This window comes from Sus scrofa, chromosome 4 (assembly GCF_054392235.1).
Source record: "Sus scrofa isolate SSC_HxYL_T2T_F1_AM1 chromosome 4, Sscrofa_HxYL_maternal_Yorkshire_Landrace_v2.0, whole genome shotgun sequence".
Taxonomy (NCBI): domain Eukaryota; kingdom Metazoa; phylum Chordata; class Mammalia; order Artiodactyla; family Suidae; genus Sus; species Sus scrofa.
The window spans coordinates 45,774,742-45,787,167 of NC_139386.1; the positions used below are offsets into that span (position 1 = coordinate 45,774,742).

A 12,426-nucleotide genomic window follows, 5' to 3' on the forward strand; every position below is an offset into this window, starting at 1 on the left:
GTCATTAAAAATCACATATTTGAAGAACTTTCATTTAAGGAAAGTGCTCAAAATCTAATGTTAAATAAAAAAGCAAGATACACATTTCCTATGCAATATGCTTTCAATTTTTTAAGTGCACAAATAAAAATAAGATACTTGAAAAATAAAACCCTCTCTGGGAGGCAAACCCTGAGGCACCTTTGCTCTTTCTGTACATATTTATTTTCTGGATTTTCTACAATTCTATGGAATTAGTTACTTGTATAATCAGAAAAATGCTAGTTATACAAGGTTATTTGAAGACAAGAGAGCTAAATGGGAGGAAAGAAAACAGCTATCTTTAAAAAAAATCTTAATAATCCCTATTAATCCAAGAAGCACAGGACACTGGAAAATATTAAAATGAATAATTTTGACATCTCTTAGATAGGAACTGGATATCAGATCATTTTATCTGAGGCTCTGAGAATTTCTTCAATTTGTGTAATGATGTATCAGATCAAGAAAACAGCTCCAGAATTTTACTTTCTCTCTATTGATCTTTCTACTACCAATAACATTTTTACATACTTAGATTGTACTCCTTTAAAAAGAAAATTTTATTTTATTTCATTTTATTTTTTCTTTTTAGGGCCACACCCATGGCATATGAAAAAAATCCCAGGCTAGGGGTCAATTGGAGCTACAGCTGCCAGCCTATGCCACAGCCACAGCAACGTGGGATCCGAGTCATGTCTGCGACTTACACCACAGCTCACGGCAAGGCCGGATCCTTAACCCACTGAGCGAGGCCAGGTTTCAAACCTGCATCGTCATAGATCCTACTTTGGTTCGTTAACCATTGAGCCACAAAGGGAACTCCTGAGACTTTTATTATTATTATTCTGTATTCTTTTGTTGTTTGAAACTTTTATTATTATTCTGTATTGCTTTGTTGCTTGAAGAATGTATAATTCGTACAACTTTCAAAAAAGTTTTAAGTTTAAATCAAGAAAAAAGAAATTAAAGAATGAAATTGAAGTCTTAGTGTTCTAGATCTGACTACATGGTAATAAAAGAATCAATACATTTCTAAAACAGCTAATTCACTATGTGATTAAGAAGCATTTTTCTTAATAAATAATCCAGAAACTTTTGAATCAATATAAATGAACAAATAATTATAATAGTCCCACTGTCTTACTGCAGATCTCCATTTAATGTACATTCTTACATTAAAAATCCTTGTGAAAATTCGGTTTCAAATATTTAAAAGCCATGGGAATAAAAGATACACTTCTCTGAAACAACTACATTTTCCAAAGAGCACACCAAGTTTCAGGTCATAAAAGAGCAGTCTTAAATAAAGCCCTATTTTTTAAAAAGAGAGAAAAAAAAATGCTGTGAGGCAATAAAATAATCCATTTAAAGACACTGGTACAGAACACATTTTTAAATCTTTCCGTTAAAACTACAGTAGGTACATGGAGTTTCCTTTTGCTCTTCTCTCTGTTTTTATATATGTTTGAATAATATACCTTTACATATATTGTTTACAATAAAATAAGCTTTTAAACCATGTACTTCTCAAGGTTAACTCATTATTAAAGCTAAGTACACAGTAGATGATCACTATAATCATATATATTAGTAATATTTCACTGTTGGTATATATTGTATATACAATATATAAGCATTCCATTTCCATTTCTTGAATGCCAACTGTGTACAAAACACTTTATAATCATTATCAGAGTTAACCTTCTTGAAGTTAGTGGTATTAATATACCCATTTTACAAATAACAAAACAGCAATTTGGAGAAGTTGGGCAAGTTGTTAGAGATTTAAAAGACTACATAGAAAATTAGGACTTTAAACTCATGTGGATGTGGCCCCAAAGTCTATGTTCATTTCTATATTATTCTACTTACTAAAGAGTATGGCCTAATTGTTTTTAAAGTTCACTGCCATTACTTTGAAACTTTCTTTCTCTGGTAATCATGACATGATCTAGGGTCAATCGTCTATCCTTTATGTTCATCATTTACCCCATTAGTTGCCCCTATCTATCAAATGTGGAAATTTTATTAATTTCAACCAGTTGGACCAATGCTCAGATGAGTTCACAGAATATCTTATTTCAAAGTTTTCAGAAACTTCTGAATAGATGCTACTATTCAGATTCTGTCAAAATTATTCTAAGTAATGGTGTTTTATCAAAACTGTAAGTTCACTATAGAATTCACAATATTACTAAAGAAAATACTACTAAAAAACACTATTTTTGTTTGTTTAACAAATATTTATTCAATTGAAATCCAAGACACTGTGGGTATAAAAGGAAAAAGAGTATTTCTTTTCTTTGGAAACTTACAGTCTAATGGGAAGACAGACTTGAAAAGAATTATATTACTTTGTGGTATGTACAAACTACAGTGGTACCAGAGAAGAGGCAGCACCAGAAGGCTGCTGTCACAGTCACAGAAGGCAGCACGGGGTAGAAAGGAGTTGAACTAAGACATGCAGTATGACTAAAATCTTGCAGCATTTACCAATTCAGTATTAACAACATCCAATTCTTATTACATATTCAAAACTGCATTTTTAGAAAACGATTTGGCAATTCTTTAAAAAAAAATTAGGACATAGAATTACCATATGACTTAGCAATTTCACTGCTGGGTATATACCCCAAAGAAGTGAAGGCAGGGACTTGAACAGATATCTGTACATCCATATTCACAGCAACATTATCCTCATTAGCCAACCTAAGGGTCCATGCACAGATGAATCAGTAAATAAAATGCAGCAACATACATATAATGGAATATTATTCATCCATAAAAAGACGGAAATTCTGACAAAGGCTATAACAGAGATGAATTTTGAAGAATTATGCTAAGTGAAATAAGCCAGTCACAAAAGGACAAATATTGTGTGATCCTGTTTATATGAAGTTTCTAGAGTACTCAAATTCTTAGAGACAGGAAGTAGAATGATGGTTGCCAGGGGCCAGAGGGAAGGGGTAGTGGGGAGTTAATGTTTAACAAGTACAATTTCAGTTGAAAAGATGGAAAACTTCTAGAAATAGGTGATGATGACAATTGTGCAACAACATAAATATACATAATGCCACAGAATTGTACACTTAAAATGATTTAATTGATAAACTTTGTTGTGTATAATCTACTACAATAAAAAGCTGTACATTTTTTCTAAAACATGGGCATTAAAATTATTTTCGTATTTGAGTCATCTTCAGTGTAAAACATTGCTCGGGGCTAAAAATGACTGAAATCTCAATTCAGTGTTGATCAATCAGAATAAGTAATTGAGGGAGTTCCCGTTGTGGTGCAGTGGTTAACGAATCCGACTAGGAACCATGAGGTTGCGGGTTCAGTCCCTGCCCTTGCTCAGTGGGTTAACAGTCCGGCGTTGCCAAGAGCTGTGGTGTAGGTTGCAGACACGGCTCGGATCCTGCATTGCTGTGGCTCTGGCGTAGGCTGGCAGCTACAGCACCAATTCGACCCCTAGCCTGGGAACCTCCATATGCCGCAAGAGCGGCCCTAGAAATGGCAAAAAGACAAAAAAAAAAAAAGAAGAAGAAGTAATTGAGGGATCAGCAACTACTTATTGAATACCTTCTGGATTGACAGGCTCCTAAATATAACCTTGCATGTGGAAACGTGCTCAGTCCTATATAAAAATACAATATGAAAAGCTGAAATTTCCTGAAAGTTAGAAGTTGCCAAGACCAACTGTTTCTCAGTTACTTAAAGCAAAGTCAAAATTAATTTTCAAATAGAAAAAAGTGCATTTTTCATTGTTTATGGCTTAAGAACAACTAACAGAAGAGTTTTCTTTGTATTAATTACAAGGATAAAAATTTATGCTCTGAAAAATATTTTCAAAAAGTCTGAAATTACCAGAAACAGTACGTATGTGATTTTAAAAACCACTTAACCATAACTAATTTATTAAAATATTTATGACAGCAATCAGATTTCACTGAATTCAAACAAGTTCAGCAGGCACAGAACACAAAGGAAGAAAAGGAGAGAAGAGATTTTGAAATTTAGAACAAAGCAAATCAGAGTCATCTGTATTAGTACAGGTTTTACTGGCTGTCTCTTTTTCTATTCCCAATAGCATCAACAAAATTATTTTTCAGTTGTAGTAGAAGTTGACAGTACTTACTCCTGGTGGAAACATCTGAATAACATTTCCAGCTATGTCTAGGATTCTTAGGTTTAAAAGATTACAAAGTCCCTGTGTCAGGAAACAAAAGGGGGAGGGACAGCTTTTTTAAAATCCAATATATAGAATCATAAATATTCCTTATAAGTTTAGATTTGATGGGATTGACCACCTTTCCTAATTACCTGATCAGTTCTTCAGTATATCTCCCCAAGGAGATCACTATGCCTGGATCATCATATTCTTTGCGTTCTTTGAATTAATTCTCCGTTTCCTCTGATCACTCTGGGACAGCATAATATGGTGGCCAAGAATTAGATTATTTTTAGTAAATATTTGCAGATTCAAATTCACCTGACCTTTACTGTGTATCTATGGGCAAATTTCTTAACCTTTGTACTTTAGTTTCTCTGTTTGTAAAATGGAAATGTTAATGGAAGCCTCTACCTTCAGCATGGTTGTTGAGGGGATTAAATAAGTTACTAATCAGAAAGTGCTTACTAAAGGGCCTAATACACAACACTTAATAGATATTTCTATCATTAAAATAGAAAGAAACTTTGGGAAACAGAAAACAGACATAATCCTAGAAAGCTGTAGCTATCAACAATTCCACTGGCATTTATTTCAACATCTCTCTTTTGCATAGCACTGTGCTAAAACAATCTTTTCCCCATAAGAGGAAAAAACCATGTTAGTCTCTATCCATATGCACAGTGTGACTGGATGAGCATATATAACTCATATACGTGTGCGGACAGACACATAATTTACAATGTACAAGGAAGTAATTCATAATTTACTCATTATCAAAACAAATGAGTATTTTCTGTAATATCTTATCATTTATAATGCAGGCCAAAAGAACAATGGTAGACGGAATCATATTAAAGGACATAAAAGGACATATTAAACGACATAAATGATCATAGGCATTCTTCATATGATAATTCAGGACAGGACTTTTCATCATTCAAATTTTTTAAAGTCTAAACACCTTGGGATTTTAAAAATTGTAGTAAGATTATTGATTTGGAATAAAGACTTTTAAGTTAAATAGGATCTGAGCCCCTTTTAAGTTAAATAGGATCTGAGCCCCTTTCTGGACCTTTGCAAACTGTGTTCAAGCCACATAAGCTCTCTGATCTTTATTTTAAAATGGGTATAATAAGAGCTATATGATAAAGTTGTTATGAACACTAAATAATGCTTCATGATGATCCTGTCACTGTTGTTATTGTTTTTCCCTCAAATAAAGGGAGACACACTTTTAAGAGGTTTATTCTATAATTCCAAGATATTTTCTTGTTTATAGTTAAGTAGGATTTTTAAGGAATATAAGAATAAAATTTTTGAAGTAAATTTATTTACAGCCTACACCTTGGTAATTACATATCACATTATAGTGTGCACAGAATTTTCAAAGGGAATACCTTTTTGAGAGAAAAATGACAGTAGGTATTCTTCAGTTTACTATATGACATGCATTTCCTCCCATCAAATTAATTCTAATTTGCATAAGTAAGGAAGGTAACAGGTTCCTAACAGGAAACAGTACTGTCAAACTGGGAAATTTAAGGAGAATTTTTAATAAAGCCACTATTTATAAAAGTTTGACAGGATTTAGGGAAACCAATAAGATTCTCTAAACCAAGAAAGATAGTTCCTTAAACCCACAAAGTTCCTAAATGCCAGCAATAGCAGGGAGTTCTATACCACCCCAGGCCCCAGGGAATATAGTAATATTCATCAAAAGATCCCCTGACATTAGCTATGACCTTCTAGAAAGTCAGGCAGGCAACTCACAGTACCCTATCAAGGAGGGGGAACACCATCTAGTACACACTCTCCTTCTGCCCTTTCACCTCCTGCAAATGCCTCTCATTGGCCATATCCAAGAGGAAGCCAGAAGACAAAGAGGCTCACTGTTGCCCATACAGGTCAGTCTTCCAGGCACAGAGCAGCCTGGAAAAGGATGGGGAGTTGATATAAAGGAAGAATAGAAGATATCTAGCACATATTCCAAAACCAAAATGTATTTATATTTTGTGCTATATCTAGAGTTGCCAGATAAAATATAGACTACTTAAATTTAAAGTTCAGACCCCCCCAAATTTTTTTAATGTATAAAAGTATGTCCCATGCAATACATATCTGAAATTCAAATTTAAGTAAGCATCTTGTATTTTTCTCTACTAAATCTGGCACCCCGGCTATACAAAAAAATCCAAGTTATAACCCTCCTTTGTCATAAGCGTTTGGGAACTGACTACACCTAATCAGAGGGAAAGCAAACCAAGGCCTGTACTCAGATGCCCAAATCTATTCTAAAACTGCTCCCCATCATGGTGTAGTGAGTTCTTCCCCGACAAAAGAAAATTTGGTTCCATCTTTTGCTTACCTCTGGCAAATATTCAATGTTGTTCCTGCTTAGAAGAAGCTTCTGGAGCTTCTTTAAGAACTTAATCTCTTCTGGTATGCAAATGAGCTGATTGTAGTTAAGCTGAAGTTCAGAAAGAGTTTCAAGAAAACAAAGTTCTCTAGGAATGCTGACTAGATGATTATTATTTAGACTCAAATATGTAAGGCTTTTTAACCTAAAACATAAACAAAGCATATGAATGAAACTCACAAGAATAAGAAAGTTCATTATACCACTTATCAGAGCCATGTGTGAATTCATATTTTTTTGTAGCTTATCTGAGCCTTACCTCAGTCAAATGTTCATGGCTACTATAAATTATTTGAGCATGAAAGTCTTTATTGCTGTAATCTAACTTTTAAAGATATTTTATAATCAGACAGCTTGTGTTAAAATATTAAAACCTAGATTTAAGAAAAAGAAAATTCTATTTCAACTCTTTGTACAGCTACATTGGCTATACTGAAGAGGAAGCCAGAGGACAAAGGAAGACATATACACACACAGATATAGATAGATACAGATATAGATATAAATCATATATAGATATAAATCATATATCCTATACCACTAGTTTCTATGGAAGATTCGAGGACAGATTGGCCACAAATTCTGCCCTTATGTATGTCATGGTCCAGAGGAGATATTAGATAGAGTCATAAAATGAGGATAGAAAATGCCAACAAACAGGAAGTAAAGGATTAAGATTTGAGTTTGTAACTGCAGATATAGTACCTAAGGTCTATCATAAGCATTTTGGAAAAACTGACATTTTAAACTTGGCCTTGAATAACAGAACTTGTAAATTAGGGCGACAGGAGGGCATAGCAAAACTGAGAAAATGTTAATACTCTGAATAAAGAAGCAGGAAGAAATTAGCACTACTGAGCACCTGTGCCTTACATTTCATCAACAGCATGACACTAAGGTTGAAATTACTACTCTTAATCCAGAAATGAGGAAAACAAAAGATTAGAGGCAGTGAATAACTTGCACAACTTACCAAGAGATAACAGTGTCAAGATTCAAATGCAGGTGTGTCTGCTTGCAAAGCTAAGAATGACAACTCGAGTAATGATCTCAAGGTTGAATTTTTGAGATTAAAGTAGTAAGAGAACAAGGAGACATTTCTAGACAGTTAAAAATGGGGGACTAGGAGTTCCTGTGGTGGCGCAGTGGTTAACAAATCCGACTAGGAATCATGAGGTTGCGGGTTCAGTCCCTGCCCTTGCTCAGTGGGTTAACGATCTGGCGTTGCCATGAGCTGTGGTGTAGGTTGCAGACGCGGCTCGGATCCTGCATTACTGTGGCTCTGGCGTAGGCCGGCAGCTACAGCTCCGATTCGACCCCTAGCCTGGGAACCTCCATATGCCGTGGGAACGGCCCAAGAAATAGCAAAAAGACCAAACCCCCCCCCAAAAAAAAATGGGGGACTAGAGCTCAGGCGAGTGGTCAGTGCTAGTGAGAGAGATTTGGGGAAAGACACTACGAATCCAACAGAGGAAGCCAAGTGAATAGATGAGACTGACAGAAAGAACAACAACGAAAGGGCAGGAGGAGACAGAGAGGAAGCCAACAAAAAGATTCTAGAGAAATATGAATATCTGCCCCCCCCAAAAAAAAGGCATCCAGAGGAGGCATGAGCAGAAAAACAGAAGATGAACCAGGTTAACAGGGAATATCTAAAGGTATGGGAGAAAAGTATTTCAAAAATGAAAGAGACAGTCAAAACACTAAATGTTAAAATGTTAAAGACAGGTAATACAAAAAACAAAACCTACCAGAAGTAAAAGTAGGGTCACAGACTACAAAGTCACAATATAAAATCTTTTGTCTATATTGTAGCCACAGACAATTGAAAAATAAAAGTTTTTAAAATTCCATTTATGACAATATCAAAAAACCTACAAAAAATAGTTAAGAATATATTTAATGAAAGACAATATTGTACTTTGTTCTCCAAAAAGACTTAAGTTTACTAGATTTTGAAATCATAATACATGCTATATAGCTGCAAGAATTTTGAAGTTCATATCCTCAAAATTCTTCCTTTAAAGATGAGAAAGCCAAGGTCTAAGACAGTTAAATTACTTGCCCAAGGTAATAAGGCTAGCTGCACAAAGATATGACATGAACCTAGTTCAACAGATCTTCCAAGGTGTCCATTACATCACAAACATCAATTGGTTAGCTGAATAGGTAAAAAAAGCAAGCAGACAACTACTGGCATTTTCATTTCTATACATGTTCCTCCTCTTCAGGAATTCAATAGCTCCAAACTTTTTTCTGTTACTCTGACTTAAAGCATTACTTTCTCTGTAAGAATATCTGGAGAAAAAAATCATTGACTAGAGGTATACACAAGTGAATTGGAATAGACCTTAGGTGCTACAGAAAGCCTTTTATTGAAAACTATTCACAGTTTTGTATCTTCCTTTAAAAATCTGAATGCTCTTATGTTATAATACATCTGTTTCTGCTCAACAGGCAATAAAGAGAGTCTCCAAAGTAAACCCAAGTAGGGTTCTCTCTCCGTCAGAAGAAAAGCCCAAGAAGGTATTTCACCTGCAGAAGGATAAGGCCTTCAGCTGGTTCCAAAGTCACTGAAACAGCAGCCCATCTGCACACATGTGCAGATAAGGAAAAAGAGTATTTTATTCTTTTTTTTTTTTTTTCTTTTTTTTGGTTAATGATTTTAAAAAGTTGAGGGTTTTTTTATGAAAATGACATCTTGGTTTTAAAGTGTCTGAGTTTATATTACCTTTTCCATCAGATTGAAACTGTTTCACAATACTAATATGAAATAAAATTTAAAATCCCCAATTCTTCAGTGAAGCAAGCTCCAAGAACCCCACAGCTGAGAAATCAATAACATAAGCAACTTTAGACCTTTGTTTCAAACCCTCACTTTTATAGACCACCAAGTCATGCTGTTTCTCATTTCTCTGACATGTTTAAAGAATCATCTGCTTAAAATTAGTGGCTTGCTTCAGTCCTTCAGGTGCCTCTGAACTAGGTATGTACAAATCCCACAAGCACCTAAGGCTACGTATACACATGGATGATGGACAGAGTCGGGGGGGAGGAGGAAAGCTGGGGTTGAGGGTAAAGTTGGGGGGAGGGAGCAATAACCAACTCTCATTATTAACAAAATTACCTGACAATTTCCTGAGGAATCCATGTAAGCTGATTGTTGTTCAGATTAAGCAGGATCAAATTTTGTAAGCCATCTGTTAGAAAATAATTTTAGTCATTTTATCTGTTTAAAATAATTTTTTTAGACACTTTTCTATACACCTTTTGTTTTCCTCCCTGTTTCTTGCCTTGACCAAGTCTCTTTGGGCTGCTGGTAACTGACAGCCTCTTAAATTAGTTTAAGCAAAAAAGCAGAAGTTATCACAAAGTCACAAAGCTAAGTCTCAGCGCCTGAGGAGAGAGGAGAGTATAACCAGACTCACCACAAAATGGAACCAAAAACTAAAGGGCACCAGAACCCAAGGTTACTTTAGTTTTTGTGTTAGAAACTCTGAACGGTCGTCCCTTAAATGTTTGCTAAGCGAATGAAAATGAATGAAGTCTAAAGGGTCTTTTTGACAAGCCAACTCAGCCACCCAACAAAAAACCGTGGCGGGAAATCAGGCAAACGCACTACAGCCCACAGGCACCTTTGTGTGCACACTTAGGGCGATGTTGAACAAAGGCCGCATCTCCTCCCTGCGCATATGCACGCCTGACCTGCTACAGCCCGGCTCGCCTCAGTTGCACGTGGTTCTTTTCTCTTCAGTCCCACCATCTGCGCGGCTTCCCAGCACTGTGGTCTCTTTGGCACCAAGCAACGAGAAGTTCCTGGAGAAGTGGGTGAAATGGACATAAAGTGTGTTCAAGTGCTGGAGCATCTCCAGGGTCGGGGTCATCTTGAAGTGGAAGTAGACTTCTGTTAGCTTAGGAAACAGCTGCTTGTTGATGTTCTTCACTGGAGACTCGGAGGAGCTGGGAAATTCTCTGCCCTATTTCGTGGGGAACAAGTCCTCCTTGGTCACTAGCTTCTGCAGGGCGCTCGAGACAAATTCAACATAATAAGGGCCGGTATGACCACCTTCCCCGCCGGTTGTGCCGGTAACTACCCTGTGGCCTGAGGTGGTCTCCTGGCATCCACTCCTGTGCAAAAGGCTAAGCTGGCGCCAACCTGCATATTGATGTCGTGGAAACCATCATGGTGCTACTCACCAGGCTCTCCTTGAAGTCAGTGTTCACCACCAGCTCCTTGAATTCGAAGTGACTTCTGACTTGGTGTACCCAGCTTTACAGGTGCCTCTTTTCCTGGGTCAAGGTGGGAAGGTTTCTCCCAGTTGGACTTGGCCTTATACTTCCCCATGAGCTGTGGGGCCTCCCACATCCTACGTTCAACGTGCTAGCCCCTGCGGCAGCCGAGTCAGCAGGTCATGTTAATATAAATATATGCATATACATGCGTAAAGTATATACATAATATATAATTTTAGGCTCATATATGAAGATATACTGTAGACCCTTGAACAATGTGGGAGCATTAGGGACACAGACCCTCTGCAGAGTGGAAAAAGTCAACCCTCCTAACTGCTTTTCCACTGCAACCCAGGATTTATCCAACCCTGTGACTGCAGTGCTTCAGTATTCACCTTTGAAAAATCCAGCCCTACATGGACCCGCAGTTCAACCTGTGTTGTTTGAACTGTAAGTATGGGTTACGTTATACTTAGCCCTTGGGCTGCTCCTAATAGTCACAGAAATATTCATGCTTGGGTCTCCTGGGTTTATGATGCTTCTTCTGAACCACTGCACCAGGTTGTGATGTCCAGGGATACCTCCGCCAGCTCAAGGCTAATAGTTTCTGCCCAGGAGCTTCTCAAAGTCTAGTAGATTATATTCTCTGGAAATCTCTGCAGAACATAGAGTTTCCTTTCTTATTATAGCTTCTCTCACTTTTATATTCATATGCTCTCTCTTTCCCCCACTCCTCATTCCTTAACTTTTTTTTTTTTTTTTTTTTTTTTTTGGTCTTTTTGCCTTTTCTAGGGCCGCTCCCGCCGCATATGGAGGTTCCCAGGCTAGGGGTCTAATCGGAGCTACAGCTGCCAGCCTATGCCAGAGCCACAGCAACTCAGGATCCGAGCCGAGTCTGCGACCTACACCATAGCTCACGGCAATGCTGGATCCTTAACCCACTGAGCAAGGCCAGAGATCGAACCCGCAACCTCATAGTTCGTAGTCGGATTCATTAACCACTGGGCCATGATGGGAACTCTGTCATTCCTTAACTTTTGAATAGATTTTCTTTACTTTTCCATGTGTCCATATAGACATCCCACAACTCCTGCATTTGAATGGTCACGGAGTAGAGTTCTCAAATTGAAATGCCTAGGGGAACCAAGAAGATAATTCAACGTACAACAGTGGGCCTAGCAGGAGTTTAACCTGGTGGAAGTGCCCTGAACAGGTGAGCACATGCTTTTTCCAGCAGGGCTGCTGCCATTCAGCTGGCTCCTGCCAATTGCTGTGACATGGGAATGTGAATCCAATTTTGCCTAACCTTTCTTTTGTAAAACAGTCAAAAAAAGAGCTAGAGAGTCTGTAGATTGCTTTGGGTAGTATGGCCATTTTTACAATATTACTTTTTCCAACCCAGGAGCATGGACTGTCTTTCCATTGCTTTACATCTTCTTTAATATCCTTGATTAATGTTTTATACTTCTCTGCATATAAGTCCTTTACCTCCTTGGTCAGGTGTAGTCCCAGGTATTTGATTTTTGGGGGGTAAAATTTTAAAAGGTATTGTATTTTTGTATTCCTTTTCTAATATTTCATT

At 37.0% G+C, this 12,426-nt stretch overlaps 1 protein-coding gene across 7 annotated transcripts in view; it reads right to left on the reverse strand.

Annotated features, from left to right (window-relative positions):
• Nucleotides 1–12,426, reverse strand: part of LRRC69 (leucine rich repeat containing 69) — a 93,602-nt gene that overhangs the window by 58,952 nt on the left and 22,224 nt on the right. For 4 of the 7 annotated variants that reach the window (XM_085021084.1, XM_085021085.1, XM_085021088.1 and 1 more), the window contains 3 exons: nt 9,739–9,811; nt 6,561–6,756; nt 4,160–4,231 (listed from right to left, as the gene is read on the reverse strand). In XM_085021084.1, the coding sequence (XP_084877210.1) occupies nt 4,160–4,231; nt 6,561–6,756; nt 9,739–9,811 (341 nt within the window). Of the gene's footprint in view, nt 1–4,159; nt 4,232–4,344; nt 4,445–6,560; nt 6,757–9,738; nt 9,812–12,426 lie in introns of all 7 variants that reach the window. The other 3 variants (XR_014843007.1, XM_085021086.1, XR_014843008.1) reach the window with 2 other exon arrangements.